The sequence below is a fragment of the Clupea harengus genome, chromosome 10 (assembly GCF_900700415.2).
Source record: "Clupea harengus chromosome 10, Ch_v2.0.2, whole genome shotgun sequence".
NCBI classification, from domain to species: domain Eukaryota; kingdom Metazoa; phylum Chordata; class Actinopteri; order Clupeiformes; family Clupeidae; genus Clupea; species Clupea harengus.
This window is the reverse complement of record NC_045161.1, coordinates 721887-745227: the sequence shown is the minus strand read 5'-3', so window position 1 is coordinate 745227 and position 23341 is coordinate 721887. Positions and strand designations below refer to the sequence as shown.

Below are 23341 nucleotides of genomic sequence, written 5' to 3'. Positions count from 1 at the left end.
ATTACTGCTTCTGCTTCTGAAACTCTTTTGTATTACTGCTTCTGAAACTCTTTTGTATTACTGCTTCTGAAACTCTTTTGTTTTACTGCTTCTGAAACTCTTTTGTTTTACTGCTTCTGAAACTCTTTTGTTTTACTGCTTCTGAAACTGTTTTGTATTACTGCTTCTGAAACTCTTTTGTTTTACTGCTTCTGAAACTCTTTTGTATTACTGCGTTTGAAACTCTTTTGTTTTACTGCTTCTGAAACTGTTTTGTATTACTGCTTCTGAAACTGTTTTGTTTTACTGCTTCTGAAACTCTTTTGTTTTACTGCTTCTGAAACTGTTTTGTTTTACTGCTTTTGAAACTCTTTTGTATTACTGCTTCTGAAACTCTTTTGTTTTACTGCTTCTGAAACTGTTTTGTTTTACTGCTTCTGAAACTGTTTTGTTTTACTGCTTCTGAAACTGTTTTGTATTACTGCGTGTGACTCGCAGGATTACCTGATGACATGGGAACAAAGCAGAACCTCATCAGAACTGGACACCTCACTCCACTCCAGACCAATAAACATTAAAAACGTTGATTTAAAAATGCAACATGTAATTTGTTTATGAAATGATGACATTATAAACTGGAGCTGTTGGGCTCCACAGATACATGATATGTCTGGCATAATGGAGGGAAGGCTCAAGCAGGGCAGAGGGTGGGTCCTGTTTTGGGGGTGCGGGAACAAGCAGTCTTGACCACTCAACTGGCACCATGGTCTCTTTGGGTTTGTACATACACACCAAAGTCAACTAAAGCCTAGCTCCGAGATCAAACCTGGAATGTCCTGGAGTATCTCAGACTTATATCCAGTCAAAACACTCAATTAGCTTGAAGCTTGTACACATGAGGTGTGGGCTAAGACACCAACACAGGGGTGTCATAAACTCTTGCACACCAAATACATTTCTAGAAACTTCTCTCTTGTATATGTATAGGTTACAGAATGCTTTCTTGACTAATTCGGAGTTTGAATAATTTTGCACATCATTTTTTTGACAAACTTAAGATTTCTCATTTGAACAATACTCAACTTTATTTTACATTAGCAAACATATACTTTTTTTTTTACAGTATATTCATTTGTTAGTTGATATATTTTCATTAAATTGTCCGTAAATCACCAGAATGTCTTGAGGGCTAAGGTGGTTAAATCATTTCGAGTTCAGTTGCATTTTGTCTAGGGTTTGATCCAGGGAGGGCACGCTGCTACACGTGGAGAATAGTGGCACCTGGTGGTTAAAAATGAAAATGAAGCACAAAGTTGCAGACCCAGAAATGCTAGGGGGCTCCACTGTGAGAAAAATGGCACAAATACACAGTTGAATGGTGACTTTACACAAATACACACTTGAATGTTCTGGTGAAGTTGCTGGAAACAAACTGAATAAAAGAGATTTCATGTAATGCTTGGAATTTGTTGAGTGAGTCTCCTTGATCATGCTCCTTCTAATTATTGTTAACTGGCTTTAGTACCAAGGCTAAATCTGTTGCTAATGTTATGTCCCTCCCCTCAAAGTTTAGGGAACTCTACTAGTATTCCAGGTTACTCCCCCCCACCCCCCAAAACAAAAAGAAGAAAGGGCGGGTACAGATAGGGGCTGAAGTAATATTATGTAGAAAAAACAGCTACTGATTGGAATACATTTCACAAACCAAAAGTCAACTAAAGAACAGAAACGTATCTCCCCCAATAGGCCTAATCAAAACAGTCAACTAAAGAACAGAAACGTATCCCCCCAATTGGCCTAATCAAAACAGTCAACTAAAGAACAGACACTAATCTCCCCCAATAGGCCTACACAAAACAGGAGGACAGAAAGTGTAGGCCTTAAGAAGAAATGGCTCCCCGCTTTCCTGCAGCCTTCCAATTAGATTTAGATACAGTGGTGCTAGTAAGTTTGTGAACCCTTTAGAACTGTCTGTATATCTGCATACATTTGATCTCAAATGTGATCATATCTTCATCTAAGTCCTAAAACTTGATAAAGTGAGCTCAGTTCAACAAAAAACACAGAAAACTTTCTTCTTTCATAAAAATTAATTTCACACATGTTTTGAAATGTTTATATTCATCTTCTGATCGTATGGGAAGCCAACTACATGAAGGTACAAAAGCCCTGTTTGTGTTTTTCTGCTGACTGACCGGGGCCGAGGTTCACTCTGTTTGCCGAATGTTCTCTCTCATCTGGCCCCCTGAAAGCTGCTCGTGACAATATGGGAAAGCAGATACGTCAAGGTTTCTGCACACCGTTTCACTGTGTCTGACTGTTTACAACATGCACAGTCATCCAGCAATGTCCTATTCTCAAATTTCTAGTTTAAATCAACTGCAGCTCTGACGTGGTCCTTGGTTTTTCCGAGCATTTTTGTAGAGCAGCGAAAATTGAATCCAGCTCTTACCTACCGGTACATATTGCCCTCTGGTGTTCTTTTATTGCCTTCATATAGCTCTGCTAGCTAGCTTAATGCTAGTAGGTAATTTGCTACCACTACATGGCATGATAATGGCCCAACACAAGCCACAGTTCTTTAAATAGGTTTTACCTATATTTCTGCTCATTCTACCGGTTACAAATGTGCTCGCATGCACACTCACACACAGACACACACACACAACTGAAGGGCACTAATGATAGCAACCATTTAGTTAGTCTGACAACGATAGCTGCTTGCGTAGCCTACTAGCTAGTAGACATCCCAACCTGCAAAAAGTCATTTCAGGGAGGTATCCCGAAACCATCCCCCCCCCCCCCCATGACATGCAGGCCTACATGTAGGCCTAGGCCTATTTCCCTGCGCTCCCTAACAAGTTGTGGTCCCTAAAAGATAGAAAGGCATAATATCATTCTATAGGCTACAGCCCTATGCAATTCTTTGTTAATTATGTTTAAATATGTAGATTACTTTTACTATTTATATGCTGCTTATACTATTTATGTTAACTGCTTTTATTTTTTTTCTATTGCAACTTTAAACAGGTCTAAGGAGTTTGTTGTTTTCATGTAGCCCTGGCAACTAGCCGGCCTGAATAATATGCACATGAAATGAAACTTGTTGAACTCACCTCAACATGTCTTTTACAGTCATTTAACCCGCCATGGGCAATGCTGAAATCACTGTTACAGATTGTACAGCGAGCAAGACTGTCTTTGTGATTTACTTTTCTAAGACAGGGGTACACCTTTGTATAGTCTGTTGTAAAATGTGTCTTTGATTTTCGTTTTTTGGGGTACTCTCCCTCTGCCATGGTGCTCCTGTTCCTAGATACACTGAACTGATTACCGGTAATTCGGTTCGGGAGAAGAGAAAATGAAAATTGATTGGTTGACTTACCGAAACAGGCCAATCAGGATGCTTCATGAGGCACACACTCACACTGCTACACACACGCACAGTCTCTAGGTCCCTCTCCCTCTCTGTCGGGCGCGCGCTGCACAGATGCTAACGCGGTTTGGAGCACGTCTGTCTCGCGTGTGCGGTCTTGCTCGCTCGCTCTAGATTCCGGGAGATTTTAAGTAATTTGCGGGCATCAGGGAGTCGCTATCAATATGCGGGAGACTCCCGGAACTTCCGGGAGACTTGGGATGTCTGAGCTAGCGTTAACGTTACTTCAGAGGTACAGTACGTGAAGGACAAAGCCCTCAACAATAGCCTACATTTGTTGTTAGTAATAAAACCATGAAATTGGAAGTAATTGTAAACCATGAAACATCCAGGATCCACAGCACTTGCATTGTGGTCTCTCGTGCTCAAACTCAGCCATTCCATAAAGCACAGACATATAAACAACTCAGACATGTCATGTTGCACTTTGTTGCACATTGCTTTATTGCACTGTTCTAAACTCGTTATTAGCAATACAAAATACAATTATTTTTCCGCTTAACCTACAGTCTGCTCTGACCACTGATTTTATTAACCACCATAATTTGTTATTATGCAAATGAAATGTAGGCTATGCGGCTAGGCTATACGTTGCTAGTTGGATCTCGACTTCTGTCTTCTGTCACTTTATACGCATGCTCCATGTCTTTTTATCCGTTTTCTCCAGTTGTCTGTAGCACTGTTACAGCGCCACCAACAGGCCTGGGAGATATACTACAGCGGATTCAATCCGATCCGCTCATGTAGACGAAAATTTTTCTTGACACTGCTCCGTGTATACGCGATAAAAAAAAAGTACCGGATGCAAAAATGCAATCCAGGCTCCGTGTAAACATGGCCTAAGTGAACGTCCACTAGAGCACTTATACCAAAAGTGCCACACTTTCGTTAGGTCAATTTGTAGATGTTATTTCCATATTTTCATCACTAAAAGGGACTTCTTTGTAAAACTACTTCTCTCCGCCACTCATTGAACTCGTCGTTCCAAACCTTCTGGGTTCATTTGAAAACTACCAAGACATGTGCTGTCATTTGCAAGAGTTGAGGGGGGAATCAATAACAGCCACTGGTTTACCACAGCCTTATCATATGAAAGGTTCTTCTTGACAATGGGGGCGTCACCAAACGCTTCTTTGTATTTGCAATAGGCATGCTGTTTGTTTTGCACTGCTCACATAGCTAAAAAAATACATTAAATGAATGACTATATTTGAAGATAGATAGATGGATACTTTATTAATCCCGAAGGAAATTTAGAAATTGAAGAACACTATTCAAGGATTATGAGGGTGCTTTTTTCATGCTTGTGACTTGTCTTTTAGCAGTTTCAAAAACAACATAGCCATAGCATGTCCAAACCCAGAGATATCAAGGTTAAGGGATCATCATCATTGCCCATTCAATTCAATCATTTCATCAGAACACCATTTATTAGGTGGGTATCTCACAATTTGATTATGATTCATAGGGTAAAAAAAGAAATGTGTGTGTTTTTGAACATAAATTGTATTTTTCTAAACTCTACAAATTACCATAGGAAAGATCAGCTTGTATGATCACCTGACATTGCCTTTTGTTGTGTGTTGTCTGTCTCATACAATCAAATCTTAACCTTAATTATTATCATTTTAATATAAAAGTCGTTTTTGTCTGCACAGTGACCGTGGTTACATGGATTCGAATAACTGCCTTAGTCGGACTGAAATCGCATTATCCGTTTCATGTAAGCACCTTAGTCGGATCGTAGTCGGACCGCACATAGTCGGACTAACACCCCTGGATAACTCGATCCGATCCAGTTGATAGTTCGACTATTGCGGCATGTAACGGTGAATTGGATAAGGAACTGGACTTTGCGTCTTTGCGCATGCTTGAGATCCCGCCGCCCTCCTCCCTCCCTCCCTGCCAGGTCGTGACCCGGAAGACGAAAGAGACGATACGTTGTCTCAACTGTACATACTAACATACTTTATGAATATCCTGCAGACTGTCTCACAAGCTTATTCTTGTTGACTATGAACAAACATAACAGAAGAGGTCCGAAGATATGAGTACCTTTACAACCCCTCCTTAAAAACGTATAAGGACGTTCAAATTACGATACTTATGTGGTGCCAGTGTTGACAAAAACGTTGACTGCGACTGTTTGGACAGAACGTGCTAATTCACCGAACAAATACTTTCATATTAATTTCCCACCACTTGTTAGTCATGTCATCCATTCATATCGATGTGAATCAATCAATACTAATACATCTTTAACTGTGATGTGTTTTTGTTTCATTTCACAACGTATTTACTGTATAATCAACGATAGCAGGTGCCCGCTTGTAAACAGTCCACATTTTATTTGCTTAAAACACACAGCAGTACTGTCAAATCAGAAAGCAAATCAGCTGTCAAAGGGCTGTTACCTGACCAAATACCTTTCAAACTCGCCTTGCGCATTGTCATATCTATAACTAGCCTACTGGTACGTACAAAAGGAAAGCCCACCCGCGAAAATCATGTGTGCGCTAACAATTGTCTGGCGCCAGGTCTTGGGTAGGAGGCATGTTGTTCCGGGGATATTTAGTTAAATGGTCCGCGAATTTTTTTTTATTGGCTAAGTGGTCCTTGGTCTGAAAAAGTTTGAGAAACACTGCTTTATAGACAATAACGATCATACACTCCCATTGCACTCAAACAACCACACTCAAACGAGGAGATATTGTATCAATTAGCCTATTAAGTACTGTATTTATTGATTGCAAAGAGTTCAACGTTACAGCAACATAACTTTGCTCCGGTCGCTAAATCTGATATATCCGTGTGCATCATCGCTCTCCCTCTCTCTCTCTGCCACACCCACCCTGTAACCTACGTGTTTATACATTATAGAAGCAAGACCATTATATTGTAACAAATCACGGAAGCGTGGTATATTTGTTATGGCTTTTTATTAAACACTAAAACACAACACACTGTCACAATGGCACGGGCTTTATGCCCTGGTGCAAGTTACCACGAACAGACTGTGCTACCGTCACCCACCTGTATAAGCTCTGCCCCAACACAGAACAACGACATGTAATTAGAACGGTAAGGAACATATAGGGAACGTCGTTGAGCTAGTGCATCACAGAGTATAACAGTATGCGCCCGCTGCACGGCATTACGGGGCGACTATGCCGGGAAGTTAAAATATTCTGGTTTAAAGTTAATGCTTGTGAAATCAGCTGTCACTCGGCTATTACCTGACCAATACCTGTCAGACTCGGTCATACTATTCACAACTAATATGTCCTTCATTCTATCAAATATGATGAAATGTGGTATTGTGCCCGCGAGGCACGCGTGACTTTAGTTGTGTTCGGTTATCTGGCGCTGAAAAAAACCACGAATTAGTACTGTCAAATCAGAAAGCAAATCAGCTGTCACTCGGCTATTACCTGACCAATACCTATCAAACTCGGTGATACTATTCACAACTAATATGTCCTTCATTCTATCAAATATGATGAAATTTGGTATTGTGGCCGCGAGGCACGCGTGAGTTTAGTTGTGTTCAGTTATTTGGCGCTGCCCTCTAAAGACAGAGACGTGACAGGTGGATCGAGATATTTTCCCGTAAATACCTTTACCTAAATACCTTTATAGACAACATCGATCATACACTCCCATTGCACTCAAACAACCACACTCAAACGAGGAGATATTGTATCAATTAGCCTATTATGTATTGTATTAATTGCACAGAGTTCCAGTGGCGCATGCAGCCGTACGCACTGTGCGTACCTTCTGCTACGCGAGAAGAAGAAAAATATATCATGAACGCATATTTATTAAAATGGGGAAACTATAAAATCGGAGTACAGACAACTAATGCCCAGCGTTGACGATGCAGATACAGAGCTGGAAACAGCTAAATGAGTTACGCAGTGAACTTTATCAAGCCCTGGAAAGTTCGGCACATTTCTAGCCAAACATTCATTGCGTCCTGAAGGTTTGTATCTATCTACGAAAAGACTGACTGGACTTGCTCTCATGAATATTCACACAGATTTGGAAATCGACAGCGAAGAAGTACTAAAACAATTTGATGCAACTGGCAGAAGGCCAATGCGTTTAGGCTGTAACCCATTATTTGCGCGCGTGTGTGAATGTGCGTGCGTTTCTCTCGCCTTTTATCTTTCACCTTTGAATAATGTAACTTATAAACACATCGGCCTGGCAGAAACAAACAAACAAACAAACAAACAAACAACCCAAGAGGCAACACGCATTTCTGGACCGATGAACAGACGCGATTCATGCTCAATCAACTGTTGTTGTTATTGGTAGTGGTGAAGAGGTCAAGCGGAAAGGGCTGTATCACCACTAGTTGTAATAAAAACAGCGCTACCTATCGTATCGGATATGACATGCTTTCGGCCAATGATTCGATTTATTCACTGCCATGTATATTGGGATAATAGCACCTACCCTCGAAAGAAAGCATAGTCCGACTAAGCAAAGATTCGAATTATACCATCATGTAAACACACTGAGTGACTTACCATTTCCTCTGGCCCTCAAAATCGAAAAAGCCAGGTTTTCCCGTATTACATTTGCCAGTCTTGACCTGTATAGGCATATCACAAAATGGAAAGGTTTGAGTAAATATCTTTGACTATCTGCCTACAAACATTTATGCTAAATAACACATTCAATGTAATGTCCACATACACAAGGCATGGCAGCAGGTAAAATGTAAGAATACAAAGGCAGCACTATCTTTAAACGAAAAACAGAAAAGGCAACAATAGAATAGTTTTTCTACATTTCAAGAAGTGACTTCCATAAGCCACTCATCTTCAACGTTTAATCAAAATTTTAGATTAATTTATATTCTGTGAGAATGTATTGCTTGTATTTGTGTCCCCAATGCTGTGCTACTAGAGCTGTGTTCCATTACCTGCTCAATGAGGCTGCTCTACAGTTCCAAATATTGAGTATGAGTCAGAGAGCAGTTGTTTAACAACAAAGTTAAACTGTTCGGTTTTAATGATTAGATGTTCGATCTAGATGTTCGATGAATCGATCTAATTTCATATAGAGTGCCTTTGCAAAAGTATTAAAAAGCACCCTCAACTTGTTAAGAAGTCAGTCAGTTGAATTCCAGCAAAGACCAAAGGATATTAGTACCCCTGCTACAGTGGAAGGAGGACCCAAACACCAAAGGATATTAGTACCCCTGCTACAGTGGAAGGAGGACCCGTCACATTTGCACAGATTGGTGGGCATCGTGCAGCTGGCAAAGAGCAAGGACAAACCAAGCAGACTAAGAAGGAAACATCTAGCGGGCCGAACATTGCTGGAGAGGAGGCAACTAGACAGGCAGCAGCGGCTTCTCGAGCAAACCCAGGGCAATGGATGAACTGGCATGGTGTCGAGACAAGGACAATAAGCCAGAGAGACTGTTGGGCTATGGACACTAACCACATTCAATTCATCATTGGAGCCCCTTATGATGTACTCCCAACTCCGAAGAACCTCAGTCAATGGGTGGGTGAAGACAGAAGGTCATTAAAACATATTTTGTCTGAATGTAAAACTAACCTGACCCAGGGTCACTACACGTGCAGACATAATCAGGGTTTAAAATCATTTGTGTGTTTGTTTGACAATAAACGAGTTGAGGTTAACTCTTTGCAAGTTACTGGCAGGGCCAGTAGGACTGATCCTGTGCAAAAGGGGCAGAAAAGTGGACACCAGGCACGCACAAACAGTACTGGCAAAAGGGGCAAAGTGCTGGATTGGAGATTGCTGGCTGATGTCGGAAGACAACTTCGAGTTACTTTATTGAGGTAACAATTCCCTTTGAAGATGCGATTGAGGAAGTATTTAAAAGGAAGATGCTAAAGTATGCGGAACTGGTAGCAGAAGCAAGGCAAACGAGGCTGGCAAGCACACAAAAGGCCAGTGGAGACACAAAAACAACACCTCTGTTGGATTTAGGTTTTCGAGGACGGTGACTCAAAGAAGATTTAAAGTTGTCATGAATTAACCTGAACTATCAATCAATTCAATCTTATATAGCGCTTCTCTAAATACCCGAAGTCGCTTTACAGATTCAAGTAGTCATTCATACACAGTCATACCGGTGGTGGTAAGCTACATCAGTAGCCACAGCTGCCCTGGGGCAGACTGACAGAAGCGTGGCTGCCAATCAGCGCCTACGGCCCCTCCGACCACCACCAACATTCATTTATATTCATACGATGCAATGCATGTCTTTATGATGGTGGGGGAAACTGGAGTACCCGGAGTAAACCCATGCAGGCACGGGGAGAACATGCAAACTCCACAGAAAGGACCTGGAACGACCTGGAATGACCGGGATTCGAACCCAGGGCTGTGAGGCGACAGTGCTAACCACTGAGCCACCGTGCTGCCCATCTAATCCCAACTAATATGTACTAAATATGTGAAATCTTGTCGATGTGTATCTCGAGGTGTGTCTGTTGTTGCCTCTGGTAATGGCATGTGTTCTAACCCATCGTGAGTGTGGACACCACTGTTGAGCCCTCTTGAGGCGTCGAGGGACTAATTCAACAAGACACTGATGGAGGGAGGTGCCTGCTTGAAAACCCAAGTGAAATGCTCACTAAGGCAGGTGGTTGTTGCTGAGGTTGTATCCTGCTGCTCACGTTCTACATTTACATTTACATTTAGTCATTTAGCAGACGCTTTTATCCAAAGCGACTTACAAGGATGTATACACATTTTACATTTACACTGATGGCACACTGCACATCAGGAGCAATTAGGGGTTCAGTGTCTTGCTCAAGGACGCTTCGACAGGGAATCGAACTAGCAACCTTTTGATTACTAAACGACTTCTCTACCTCCTGTACCACTGTCGCCCCACGTTCTATGGTTGGGCAGTCATGTTGCTGTGTTTAGCAGTTGTAAGCTACAGACTGCTCATGTTGTACTGTAAAGGGGGGCCTTTAGGGATCCTGCATACTACATGTGGTGTGTTTCAGCTGCTACTAGCCAATTCTGTGGTGTTGTTGCATCTGTCTGCTAAGGATCTATGGTTGGGCAGTTTGTATATTAGTTAGGTTAAGATCTATGGTTGGGCAGTTTGTATATTAGTTAGATTAGGATCTATGGTTGGGCAGTTGGTATAATGGTTAGGTTAAGATCTATGGTTGGGCAGTTTGTATAATGGTTAGGTTAGGATCTATGGTGGGGCAGTTGGTATAATGGTTAGGTTAAGATCTATGGTTGGGCAGTTTGTATAATGGTTAGGTTAGGATCTATGGTGGGGCAGTTGGTATAATGGTTAGGTTAAGATCTATGGTTGGGCAGTTGGTATAATGGTTAGGTTAAGATCTATGGTTGGGCAGTTGGTATATTAGTTAGATTGCTTGGTACGAGTACTTGGTATGTGATAGTGAGAGGATTGACCACTGTGGGAAGTCCCCAACCAATAGCAAAAGGGCACCTTTATTAGATACATACACAAGATACTAGGTAAAATAAGCTATCGGTCTGCTAACATTAACAATAAGTCAAATCTGTAATATAAACGTTATATAAAAGGTTTGGAATCTTTTTTTTGTCAGTGCGACATGCCGCTCCACCGACTACAAACTATAAGAGTGTGCTCTCTGCACAGGGGGCAATGCACCCAACCATCCCTCAAGCTGGAGAAATATCAACAAGCTGGTGATCCTGCCTAAGAATTGTGAGGGTTAATGGCTATTTTGAGTACTTCTTTGAAATTTTAGTTTCCTGCTTTTCTGTTATTAGAGTTCTGTAGTAGTTCAGATCTGAGGTGGTATGTCACAGACCATACATTGCATTTGATACCGCCATGGTTCTGTTCTGTAAATTCAGCAACCTTAAAAATGACATTGCTCAACGTTTCTAAAAAAAAAAAAACTACGTAAATTGTTTGGCCTCTTTTCAAATTAAAATGCATTTTGCAATTGGCAATTCATTTTCATTCAAATGTAGTTAATTCAGTAAATGTTAATGTAAAGGTAAGACTTTTAATACATTTATTGACATTTAATTTTTAATTAAGAATTTGAAATGCAAAAAGCATCTTAAATTTAAACGTTGATCAATTTACAGGACAGTTTTTAGGAAAACAACCAGAGAACCTGAGCAGATCAAGACATGTCCTCCACTCCACTCCACTTCTCTTACTCCTCCTGCGGCGGCGCGTCTGGTGTTCAACCAACCGAAAAGGGCACACGTCACCCCGCTACTCATCGAGCTCCACTGGCTGCCAGTAGCTGCTCGCATTAAGTTCAAGTCACTTATGCTTGCCTACAGAGTGCTTACTGGTTCTGCTCCCACCTACCTAAATGCTCTTGTAAAGGCAAATGTTACACCCAGGACGCTGCGCTCGTCTAGTGAGCGTCGTTTGGCACTGCCGTCCGTGCAAGCACGGCAATCCAGACTATTTTCATTTGTAGTTCCACGTTGGTGGAACGAACTGCCTAGTACTACCAGAGCAGGGGCGTCCCTCTCTACCTTCAAGAAGCTTTTGAAGACCCAACTCTTCAGAGAGCACCTCCCCTCCTAACTGGCACCTGACTAGCGCTCAACTTGCACTTCAGCAGTTACATTCCTGCACTTCTTTTTCCTCTTTTCTAGGTTGTTGTTTTTCTAATTCTCATGTAAAGTAGTATTTATTGTTACACCATGCTTTTTTATTGCTCTTAGCTTGACTGTTCTCTCCCTTGTACGTCGCTTTGGACAAAAGCGTCTGCTAAATGACTAAATGTAAATGTAAATGTCCTGACCATGGTTCCCTGAAAATGTCTCCGAGAACTTGGTGCAATTGTGAGGCCCTGTTTTGTTCATGCATTCATGCAGTCCATGTCCTCCCTGAACTGAAATGTAAAAAAGAAGGGATCCTTGGCACTGAAGTCCTCTTCCTCCTACCTTGACCTCTTTGAGGCCATGGTCAGAAACTACCATGCATACAGTCTCAGCGAAAGCAAGGTTATAGCTGCAATATATGAGGTCCACTGTTCTGTGGTGTCCTGGACATCACCCACTACAGATGTCCGACATAGTTTCAACAGTGTAAAGCGTGGGTGACATCCAAACACAGCATTGCAGGGGACATCTTGAAGACCCTTGCTGAGAAGTGTTAATGGTCTTACTATGCTTCGCAGGTGAACGCCCAAGTGATTTTTATTACAATATGACAAAGTCTGTTCTTTACTGTCTGATTAGTCTGCTTATCTTTCCCATTTGATTGCAGATGGCAAGCCAACGTGATGCTAACATGCATGCCAAACGAGGACAATATTTTTTCAATAAGCTCATAGTTTAAAGCATGCCAATAATCGTTTTTTTGACACCTCAGGACCTGTCTTGCACAGAGGTTTTGCAATAACCCATTTTCGTGAACAAGTCTTTCATCGTCATAATGCACTTCCTTCCCTTCGTAAAAGTAGGAAGTTGTCGTATCATATCAACTCTTAGAACTGTCTATTGCAGGGTCTTCTCTCTTAGCCAACCGGTGACTATTGAAAACGGAGGCGACATGCAGTTGTCAACAGCCACTTGGATATTGTCGTGTACTGCTGCTTAGGTTCGCTGGTTGTTGTGCTCCTTTGTTTGCCAGTTAGACATTCATGCCAAGTGGCTGAATCTCCGTTCTGTAAATTCAGCAACCTTACAAATTACGTTGCTCAACGTATCTAACGAAAACTACAGAACTTTTTGGGCTTCTTTTCGAATCAAAAATGCATTTGGCTATTGGCAAGTTGTTTTCATAAAAAAATGTATACCAAAAGAGGTTGTGACATGTTAATGTAAAGGTAAGACTTTTGACAAGTATTGACATCATTTTGAACTGAGGACTGCAAAAAGCATTTCAATTTGAAACATTTTTAGGAAAACAGAAGCAGCAAAACAACCACAGAACCTGAGCACATCACAGCAAGGACTTACCGTGGGGAAAATAAGTATTTGACTCCCTGCCGATTTGGCAAGTTTGCCCCCTCGCAAAGAAATGCGTGATCTATAATTGTACTGGTAGGTCTATTTTAACAGTGAGAGACAGAATATCAACAAAAACATCTAGAAAACGCCATTTTAGGGCTGTGCAATTAATCGAATTTTGATCGTGATATCGATTTTTGAGTCAAACGATCTCCAAACTAATATAATCGAGTTGCAACGATTTATTTGGCATTTTTCGTTGTACAGTAGGCACTCACTCTCTAGCAGCTGTACAGAGGAGGAGGCCAGTTGTGTGTGTGGTGATCGGCGGTATTAAAAAAAACAGCGCGAGGGGGGGCACTGTGGCGCGAGCCAATAAGCCCCCCATTTACGGGCTACAATGCAGAAAAAATTCTCTTGCATGGGAACACTTCGGATTCGAAGTCAAAGTACATTTAGTCAAAAAACTAGCTTAGCCGAGCTTCGCTGGATTGCCTGAACAGGAGAGGAACGCAGCTAGCCTGCCGCTCGAGTGAAAAGGACGGTCTCCCCACCGAAGCTAACTTGTGAATTTGTAATTCTATGTTTTCTAAGTAAACATTTTTATAGAAGATTTTGTTGTCTCACTCGCGTTTCAATTACTAGTTGCTTAGACTGATCTCAAAAGTGTGGTACAGAAGACTTTGAACCAAACGGAGTGCCACTACATTTAGTCATAAATATATTTTGTGTATTTTTTTAAGGGGAAATTTCAAAAGTTCTCAGTTACAACGTCTTTTTTTTAGAGAAATTTCAAACTCAAAAGTAATCGTTTGAATAATCGTGATTTCAATATTGACCAAAATAATCGTGATTATGATTTTTTTTCCATAATCGAGCAGCCTTACAGCATTTTATAACAGTTATGAATTGATTTGCATTTGATCGAGGGAAATAAGTATTTGATCCCCTACCCTTAATATTTGATACTTAGTCAGTTAATAACCAGCGCTTTCTTCCAGTTCATTAACACTGACAGGTCTGCAGAATTTAACAGGTTTCAATGAACCAACTTCAGGATAAAGAGATCCTCCACCTGAAGACCCAACTTCCTTCCATCACCAGATATGGACAATGAAACTTGACTTCTTCCATCGAAATGAACAGTTGATAAATATTTGACAGTGGTGTAGCGACAGTAAAAGTAATAGTTTTCAATGGAATGTTATCAATGGAAATGCTCTTGAATTAATTCCTGTACTGTTCTTCAGGTATAAACTCGATTGGCACTCTCACCTGGTAGCTCACTCAAATACACAGGCTACATTTTAAAGCTGCCTTTTCTATTAGTTTTGATATTTCCATGGGCGTGTCATCTAATAAACATAAATACCAAGGTGTGAACATGTATCAGAGAAAGAAATTAATTTAAACCCGGAAAATAGTATTGATGGCAATTTCACGTAAACCAAGAATTTTGACACTCAAAACTAAATTGTTGACCATGTGTCATTCAGGCTACAGATAAACACGGTAATTACATTTTATTAAGCTGTCTATTGATTTATTTGTCAAGATTTGACAGAGAATGTCAGTGACAGTTGTATGCAAATCATATTGCAAGTCTGGTTTTAACATTCAGAAGTAAAAAAGAGGCAGGTTGCAGCATTTTAATTAATTGACCGGTATAGCCTGATCTATTGTTTTACATTGAAATGGGTAACTATGCCTTGCCACTGCAACAGATGTTCAGTTCTAAACTGCCATTACTAAATTGCCTTTTTTGCACTACCATAACCTCACTTTAAAGAAAAACGTATGCTGCTGCTGCTGTACGTGTATCTGTATGTTTCTTATATCTATATGTATATCTATATGTATCTAAATGTCTTGTCTTATCTGTTGTTGTGCCTGTGCACTTTATATGTTTCACCATGGGAGAGTGGGAAACGTTTTTATCGATTCCTTGTATGTCTGACATGCAGGAAATTGACAATAAAGCTACTTTGACTTTGACTTTGAGTTCAATACCGCCACAAAAGTGGTCTACAACATGTGACAAACAACAAATACATGGGACCTTTAACACAATATTTTGATTCATTAAGTAATTGCATGTTAAATTTTGGATTTCACCAAAACATTCCCCATTACTTCTCACTGGGGTGGGGTCTTTCTGAGCCATGCGTCATAATCAAAAAGTGGTTGTGATCATTTTGAGCATAAGACTGTCAGTTGTCAGTGAGTTTATTTGGGGAAAAAATGACTTAATTTCAACCCTGTTTAGCTACCTGTCAGAGCTTACAGCCTGGTTTTTAGCAAGCGAAACAAGCTAAGGTACGGTTTTAGATGCAGAAGTGTTGTTTCTATACTTCTATACTATACATAGCTAGCTAACATAACTGATGTTAGCTTAAACTGATGTTTGAAACTCATCAAGTTTGCAACAACACGTCAAATTAATAATATAGTCCATAGCCACTAGTTAGTTAGCTCATGTTAGCAGACATTAGCCATGTTGCCATAGATACTGCCAAACGTTTATGTATGCACTCACTCTGCCAGACTAGGTAGACAGATCTGGCAGAAATTAAATATTGAGTATAACAATAGCTGTGATAGTGGAGACATGCAATAAGGGTGATTACGATATTTCCGAATTATATACATTAGGCAGCATGATCAGCTCCAAATCCGGTACAGGGATTTATATACATTACGCAGCGTGATCAGCTCCAAATCCGGTACAGGGAATTTCGAAAATAGGCCTAGACCTGGATCATATTCCCTACAATAGTTGTGTTGCCCAGTATTTAAATAATTACACAAATGAATAGATTGCTTGACGGTGTGTGTGAGCATATCCTGAAGGGGTATAATCCCTCTCTCCCCCTTGCAAACAGCGGAACAGCTCTCGCTACTCTTCAATCCTCTCTGGTTACACTGTGCACTTATTTACTAACATTGGTTTTGAAGAAATATGTGTGCCTAACTGTAGCCATTGGCATTCTTTACTTCGGCCTAAAGCATGGAGAATTTGGACTGTCTGAAGACGGCCAACTCACAGGTTTATTAATCGTAAAGCTACTGTGTGCTGTATACTTATAACTATAGGCCACATAATCAGTGTTGGGGCTGAATAATCTGTCATTTGCTGGACAAGGGTCTAGATTAAATACAGTTGTTGAAAGGCAAGAAACTGAACTGAAACAAGGGGGAGTGTTTGAATTAGCTCTCACTAGCCCCATTTAAATTGTGGGCCTTCAGCCAGGAACGTTATCCTAGGCTACAAGCACTAGGGCAGGGCTCTTCAATAGGTGGCCCTGGGGCCGGATACGGCCCTCAAGCTGCTTTGGACTGGCCCCCGGAGTGTGCTCCGGTAGCATCATTCAGTTTGTGACTATGGCTAATTGTACACTCACGTGCAGTAGGTGGCGGTATTCACCCGTATAGGTGGCGGTATATTTTTTCCTACTCTGATATATATGGCCAGAATAGTTTGCCTGTAAGTGTTTTCTTAAATAGTTGATCAGTTATTAGCCTACTTAGAAACATTACTTCTTGTGGAAACCACTTGTAATGAACCGAAGTTTGTTCGAATTGTTTACTTTGATGAATATGCTAATCGCTAGCGCGGTCTCTATGGAATTTCCCCTATAAGTTAGCATTAAGCTAACGTAGTTTAAACATGCAATGCTAAGTGATTGTTTTTAGAAACGAATGTAACGAGATGAGATGACTAAGATGTATTCTGTAAGTCTGCTCAGTTTTACAGTGCTTCCTAAGTAAAGGTTTGAAAATAACTTCAAGCTTCAGACTTTCTCTTGGGGAAACTGTTATCTAGCTGCCGAGCCAATGGCAAGGCTAGAGTGACCATGCCACACACACAGAAGCGGGGGCAGAATAGTAAAACAAAAGATTGGTGCACTTGGAAGTTGTTTGCCAGTTAAATTAATGAAATTCTAAACAACTGATACAGTTCACCTGAACTAAGTGATGAAATTTGAAACCCATTTCCTTGATAGAATACCAAGCACTTTTAAGTTGTTACAATTCTATTCAGTTCCATGCAATGCACTTTGTTGGTGGAGATACATTTGATTCTGCCTGTTACTCAAATCAGTTTAATCTTAAATATTGAGTATAATGACCAGTAAAGTTGTGTTGGTACAGCTATGTACAATGAAGTGCATGTTTTTGTTCGTTAATTGCATTTCTCCAATTGTCTGTTAATATGGCTTGGTTATTGCTCACCTGGTTTGATTTTTGAATCCTTGGGCCTATGCGCCCTCTTGGGCATATGTTGTTAAGCACTTACAAAATAGAATATATTTCACTCCTTCAGTATGTTGTAATTTGTTTATTTGTTACCGTGATTACTCATATCCTCCGGCCCCTGACTTTGCCTCAGTTTAAAGAACCGGCCCCAGGTCCAAACTAATTGAAGAGCCCTGCACTAGGGTTTAAGTTCCTGATGCATGGGCCACGTAGCCAATGGGAATAATTGCACCCATTGTTACATTGTACAATATTCCATGGACAGACAAAATGGAACAAAAGCGCTAGCAATGAGCAGCCATACTGGAACTTTTGGTACTGTTCTGAGTTTGCGCAAAACTATTATATGTGTTAGAGACAAAAACTGTGACTGGGTACAGACAATTTAGGACCGTGCACACGAGACAAAGGTGCCATTAGAAATCTGGGGTAATGAAAAGGACGCTGTAAACAACCTATTACATAGGTGTTATTTATGTAACTAGCGTTAGTTAGTTAGCAAGCAGATAGGTAAGTTAGCCACATCGTAACGGTAGTAACCATTCATCGTGATGTGTAAGCATCTGGTCCTGAACCTCTGGCAGTTGAGCCTGGGCTTGTTGCTAGGGCGTGAGTTCCTGGTTAAGCCCTGTTTAAGCCTAGCCCAGTACAGTGTAAACGCTCCCTGGGTCATGAACTAAGTTCAAGAACCAGGTTTGGCTCACAGTGTAAACAGGGCTACCGTTATGTAGCCTACTCGTCTCAATGTCGTGCGACATTTATTGGTGAATTTAGAAACTAGTCTAACTCTATAGACTTATGACATACTATGAAAAAGCACATAATAATGAAAAGACTTCTACACAATGCTCTATGGTGTCTGTTATGTGAGATTGACGAAAACTGATCAAACTTTTTAACGCGAGATGAATTTATTTGGATGCTAGCTCGAGACAGGACAGCTTGATGACTTTGGGCATCTGGAAAAACTACGAATCTCCGTGAGACATGGATGACACCAATGAGGTTACAGCCTACGACAAATTATTTCAGACATAACATTGGCAGGGATGTTTATGATGAAAACTAGCGAGTCGACAACTTTCCTAACATAGCCAAACAGCAAGCAAGCACAACACAAGATGTAGCAAGACAGCTAAGAAGATATTACTGACTAGTCCAACAGAAAGAAGGCCAGCTCGTCATCGGACTTGCTCGGTTCCTTTAAGATAAACGAAGTTCTGCAGTCGTTTCCCAAGCGTGCACACATTAAAAAGATAAGCATAGGTAAAAGAATGCCCCACAGGTGAAATGGCTTCATTACAATCGGCTGCGCAGCATTTCAGGTAGAACAGGAAATACGGAGCTAATTTAGGCATCGTAGGCATTTGACCTTCCATGCAAGGTATACAGTTAGAAATAGCTTTGTGTATTTTGGTCATACTATTGTTTGTTGTCCTCTTAAAGGCAATGCTTTATTATGGAACTCTGCCTTTGCTAGCAGTTGGCATGCCAACAAACACAACATGTACGAATATCATGGGACACCTGTCAACCTGCTCAAATAATTTACAGAAAAGGACATCGTAGTTCACACAATATTCAATGTTATGGTTTCTAGTCACCTGTTTGTACCTAGCATAAAGGTACAGCAATTGTTCTCTGCTCGCCGTTTGGACGAGATCTTGAAGGCGCTCTGCGGCTGTTTCGAAGGCATTTTCCAGTTCTGTTCCATCCAATCGAACTCCCGAATTGGCTCCACCACAATAAAATTGTCCTAAATCACCATCTGAGTCAGAATCCGAACCTAGTGGCTCTCCAGTGTCAGGCCGTGCTGGATCCGTAACGTTACCTGAGCCACTTGCAGAGTCCGGAGAAGATGATGGAGACCGAGACGCCATACTTGACGAAACGTTTCTACAAACGTTACAGTTTATGACCGTATAGTCGACCTGTTCTACCCTATCATGTGTTGTAGGCTACTGCTTTAATAACTCACACAAACTGATATTTCAATCGATCTCATTCCTCACTAATAAACATCCGAGGAAGTAGTTCTTCTTCTTTTTCCTCTCCTTCTCATCATTTCCGGCAGATAAACAATGTAGAGGTGCATTACTGCCACTCACCGGTCTAAAGTGTAACTACTTGTTCTAGAAACTTGGAAGTTATATTTGATGACCAACTTGATTTCTCTGAGTATGTATCTTCTTTCTCGAGGTCTTGTCGGTTCACACTCAATAATATTCGGAAGATCAGACCCTATCTCACACAATATGCTACACAACTTATTGTGCACGCCTTGGTTATTTCTAAACTAGACTTTTGCAATGCAATTTGAACAGGCCTGACTGCATGTGTAGTGAGACTGTTGCAGGTGATTCAGAATGCAGCGGCACATTTGGTCTTTGATCGATCAAAGAGGACGCATGTAACTCCTCTGCTGGTCACCCTTCACTGGCTCCCGGTAGCTGCTAGAATACATTTTAAATCCCTCACTCTGGCTTATGGGGGACAGCCACTCACTCCATCAGCACCTGTCTATTTAATGATTTAGCTCTATTCCCCCTTCTTGACCACTTCCCTCCTCTGGTGAGCGTTTATTGTCTTTCCCGTCTTTCCGCAGCAAGAGATCGCAGTCAAGACTCTTTTTGTTCGTGGTTTCTAGTGCTGTCCGTTTCAGCGATAGCCTTGGTAGATTTAAAAAGGGCTTAAAAACTCACCTTTTTAATTATCATCTGTGTAATAAGTCAATTTGCTTGAGGTCTACTCTATAGTCATAGTTTTGGTATTATTATGATTATAATTGGTTTCTTGAAATATTTTTTCATTGGGCTTATTTCTATTACTGCCTTTTTTGTTTTTATTTGATCTGTTTTCTAATGTTCTAGCTTTTAAAATATTTGTTAGTCGCTTTGGACAAAAGCATCTGCTAAATATTATAACCATAACCATAGCCATATATTTTTGGAATCGTTGAAAAATTGAATCTACTTGCAGGATCCTAATGCTGCATTTACTATATTTCCCTGCTCCCTGTCGGATGTAAGAAGAGTGGAATGAACATGAGAATGTCCGTTCCTCCACGCCAGGTTTCTACTGCTTTAGCAAGTTGCCGCAATTGTACCAGTGATGGCAAAACGAGACTTTGTGAAACGCTCGAAATAAATATTTAACAAAGATTTTAGAATATTAACCAAGATGGAGTGACGTAATTTATGTCACAAAAGTGAGACAGTTCTCATACGTAGGAGTGTCACCTTACGTCACAACATTACAAAGTCAAGTCAAATCAAAGTCAAAGTAGCTTTATTGTCAATTTCCTGTCAATTTCCTGCATGTCAGACATACAATACATACATGTTTCTCGTGATAAATAACAGGGAGGGAAAGTAATTGAGTCGCCCCCTGGTGATAGAGTTCCTAAAAAAATAAATGGCATTCTCAATAGAGACGATTTTAGAAAAAAATATATCTTGGTCCACGTCGAAAAGTGAATGGAGATAAACTTTTTTGATTCCGGTGATCATAGTTTATTTTAAGTCACAATTTGAATTATGTTGAACTACAATGAATATGTCGTATAGATGACATCACCAGTTTGCCTCACCGAGCTAATCAAAATGCAGATTGGTATTACTTGGCTGGCTGAATATTTTTGTAATAACAAAACATGCATACCACGTGGTGATAACCATTATTAGTCAGGGCATGAACAGCCCCTGCTGTCTTTGTGCCTTTACTAAAGACCCTCGACACAGATACCCTTTGACAGTTTTCTAAATCTGAATTAACTTCTAATATGTCTTCCCCACGCAGCAAGGGTATAACCACACCATAGGCTACTGGCAGGACCTCACATGCACCATGCAAATGTTTTTTTATTCTCAGTGACTGGAAAAAAAATGCTTTCCTGTGATTTATTTAATGGTCTACAACTCGTTTTTGCATTGCTGCATTGAGTTTACACAGGGTTAGAATGCTTAAATTCAAGTACAGGTTTTGTTCAAATATTGAATGCATTGATTCAACTTCAGCAGTTCCTTATACTAGTACAGGTTGCAAACTCATACCTTACACCTCCTGAAAAACTGTTAATTGTTCAGACACTCATAGATTCTTTCTGGGATAAATGAGAAAGACAATGTTATTTGTAGAGAGGTGCTTTTGATGGGAAAGACACTGTTTCAACCACAAGGTGAGCAATCAAAGATGCAAAAAGCAAATCCAAATGCATTATACATAGGTTTATTACATGGCTACAAATCTCTGGTTTGAAACAAAACAATAAATGTTGGAAATATTAAAGTAGTAGGCACATTTTGCATGCAATGTGCAAATACCCATTTGTTCATAGTTTTTGGAGAGATGTAGTACATGTTATTGAGGAGTGGATTGGACAACCACTCCCAAAATCTCCACAAGTTAGCTTCATGGAAGGAAATCTCTGTTGCCACAGGAGGTTACTAGAACAGAAACGGCTCTGGTTTTCAAATGTATTATAGCAGCAAGATATATTTATAATTTGTTTTCTTGCTGTCATATACAATATGCATATTAGTATTAGGTGTGTGTGTGTGTGTGTGTGTGTGTGTGTGTGTGTGTATATATATATATATAGTGGCAGTGGCAAAGGTGTGGGCACCCCTGATCAAAATGTATGTACAATGTACAGCTAAGCAGGTCAAAGAGGACCTGCTTTTCCAAAAGGCATGACGTTAAAGATGACACATTTCATTCATATTATAAGCTAAATAACTTTTTCCTTTGAAAATAACAAAAAAGTGAAAAGGACCTGAAGCAAAAGTTTGGGCACCCTTAGTACTTTTCGAAAGTATCACAGATTGTAGATGGTTTTAGTAGCCAGGTAAGTCTTTCACTTCTTGTTTGGGGTATTTCCTCCCATTCTTCCTTGCAAAAGGCTTCTAGATTCTTAGGCCATGTTGCATGCTCTGCTCTTTTGAGGTCTATCGACACATCCACGCCTAGGGTGTCGCTGCACAGTGCACCACCACTTCACAATCTGCTAAATCTTCCTGAAGGGCTTTTGAAATCCTACGAGCTGTTCCCTCAGAAACATTTTCCTGGTCTTCCTGACCTACACTTCCTGTACACTGCCATGTCTTAATTATGTTACAAACTGAGGAAACGGCTACCTGAGAACGCTTTGCTACCTTATAGCCTTCTCCTGCTATGTAGGCATCAATTATTTTAATTTTCAGAATACTAGGAAGCTGCTTAAAGGAGCCCATGACTGCTGGTTGTTGGGACAAGAGCTGTGTTAGAAATGCCATACTGCATACTCTCCTCATATATTGATCTTGACGGAAAAGTAGTAAGTCATATATATGCAGGATATGAAACATAAGTTTAGCAGTACACGACAGTTACCCAGTTATGATTTAATACTCTGGCAAAAGTGTCCAACATACAGCCATTCATTGACTACTGCATCCCATGATGCAACAGTGATTTCCAACATACAGCCATTCATTGACTACTGCATCCCATGACGCAACAGTGATTTCCAACTTTCCAAACATTTCAAAAAGCATGGCGGACAACAGCAGTGGCTTACTTGCAACTGTAGTTCCAGCATAAAGTGTATATGAAGCATAATTGCAGTATAATACGTTTTAATTGGAATGTACTAGATATATCTCTGTGGGTTGTTTGTTTGTAACAGAACAATTGCTGTAGGGATGGCTTACAAGCTAAGTTCGGCCATTCACTTGTATGGGATCACGTTAG

At 40.5% G+C, this 23341-nt stretch overlaps 1 protein-coding gene across 1 annotated transcript in view; it reads right to left on the bottom strand.

Moving 5' to 3' along the window:
* The window catches only part of LOC105908720 (acyl-CoA-binding domain-containing protein 6), a 54948-nt gene extending 35238 nt beyond the window's left edge, over window positions 1-19710 (bottom strand). Inside the window, exons 1-2 of the mRNA XM_012837283.3 lie at window positions 19216-19710; window positions 7954-8018 (exon numbers count right to left, since the gene is read on the bottom strand). Coding sequence (XP_012692737.1) covers window positions 7954-8018; window positions 19216-19491 — 341 coding nt within the window. The 5' untranslated portion in view covers window positions 19492-19710. The remainder of the gene's footprint in view (window positions 1-7953; window positions 8019-19215) is intronic.
* Between the last annotated feature and the right edge of the window lie 3631 nt (window positions 19711-23341).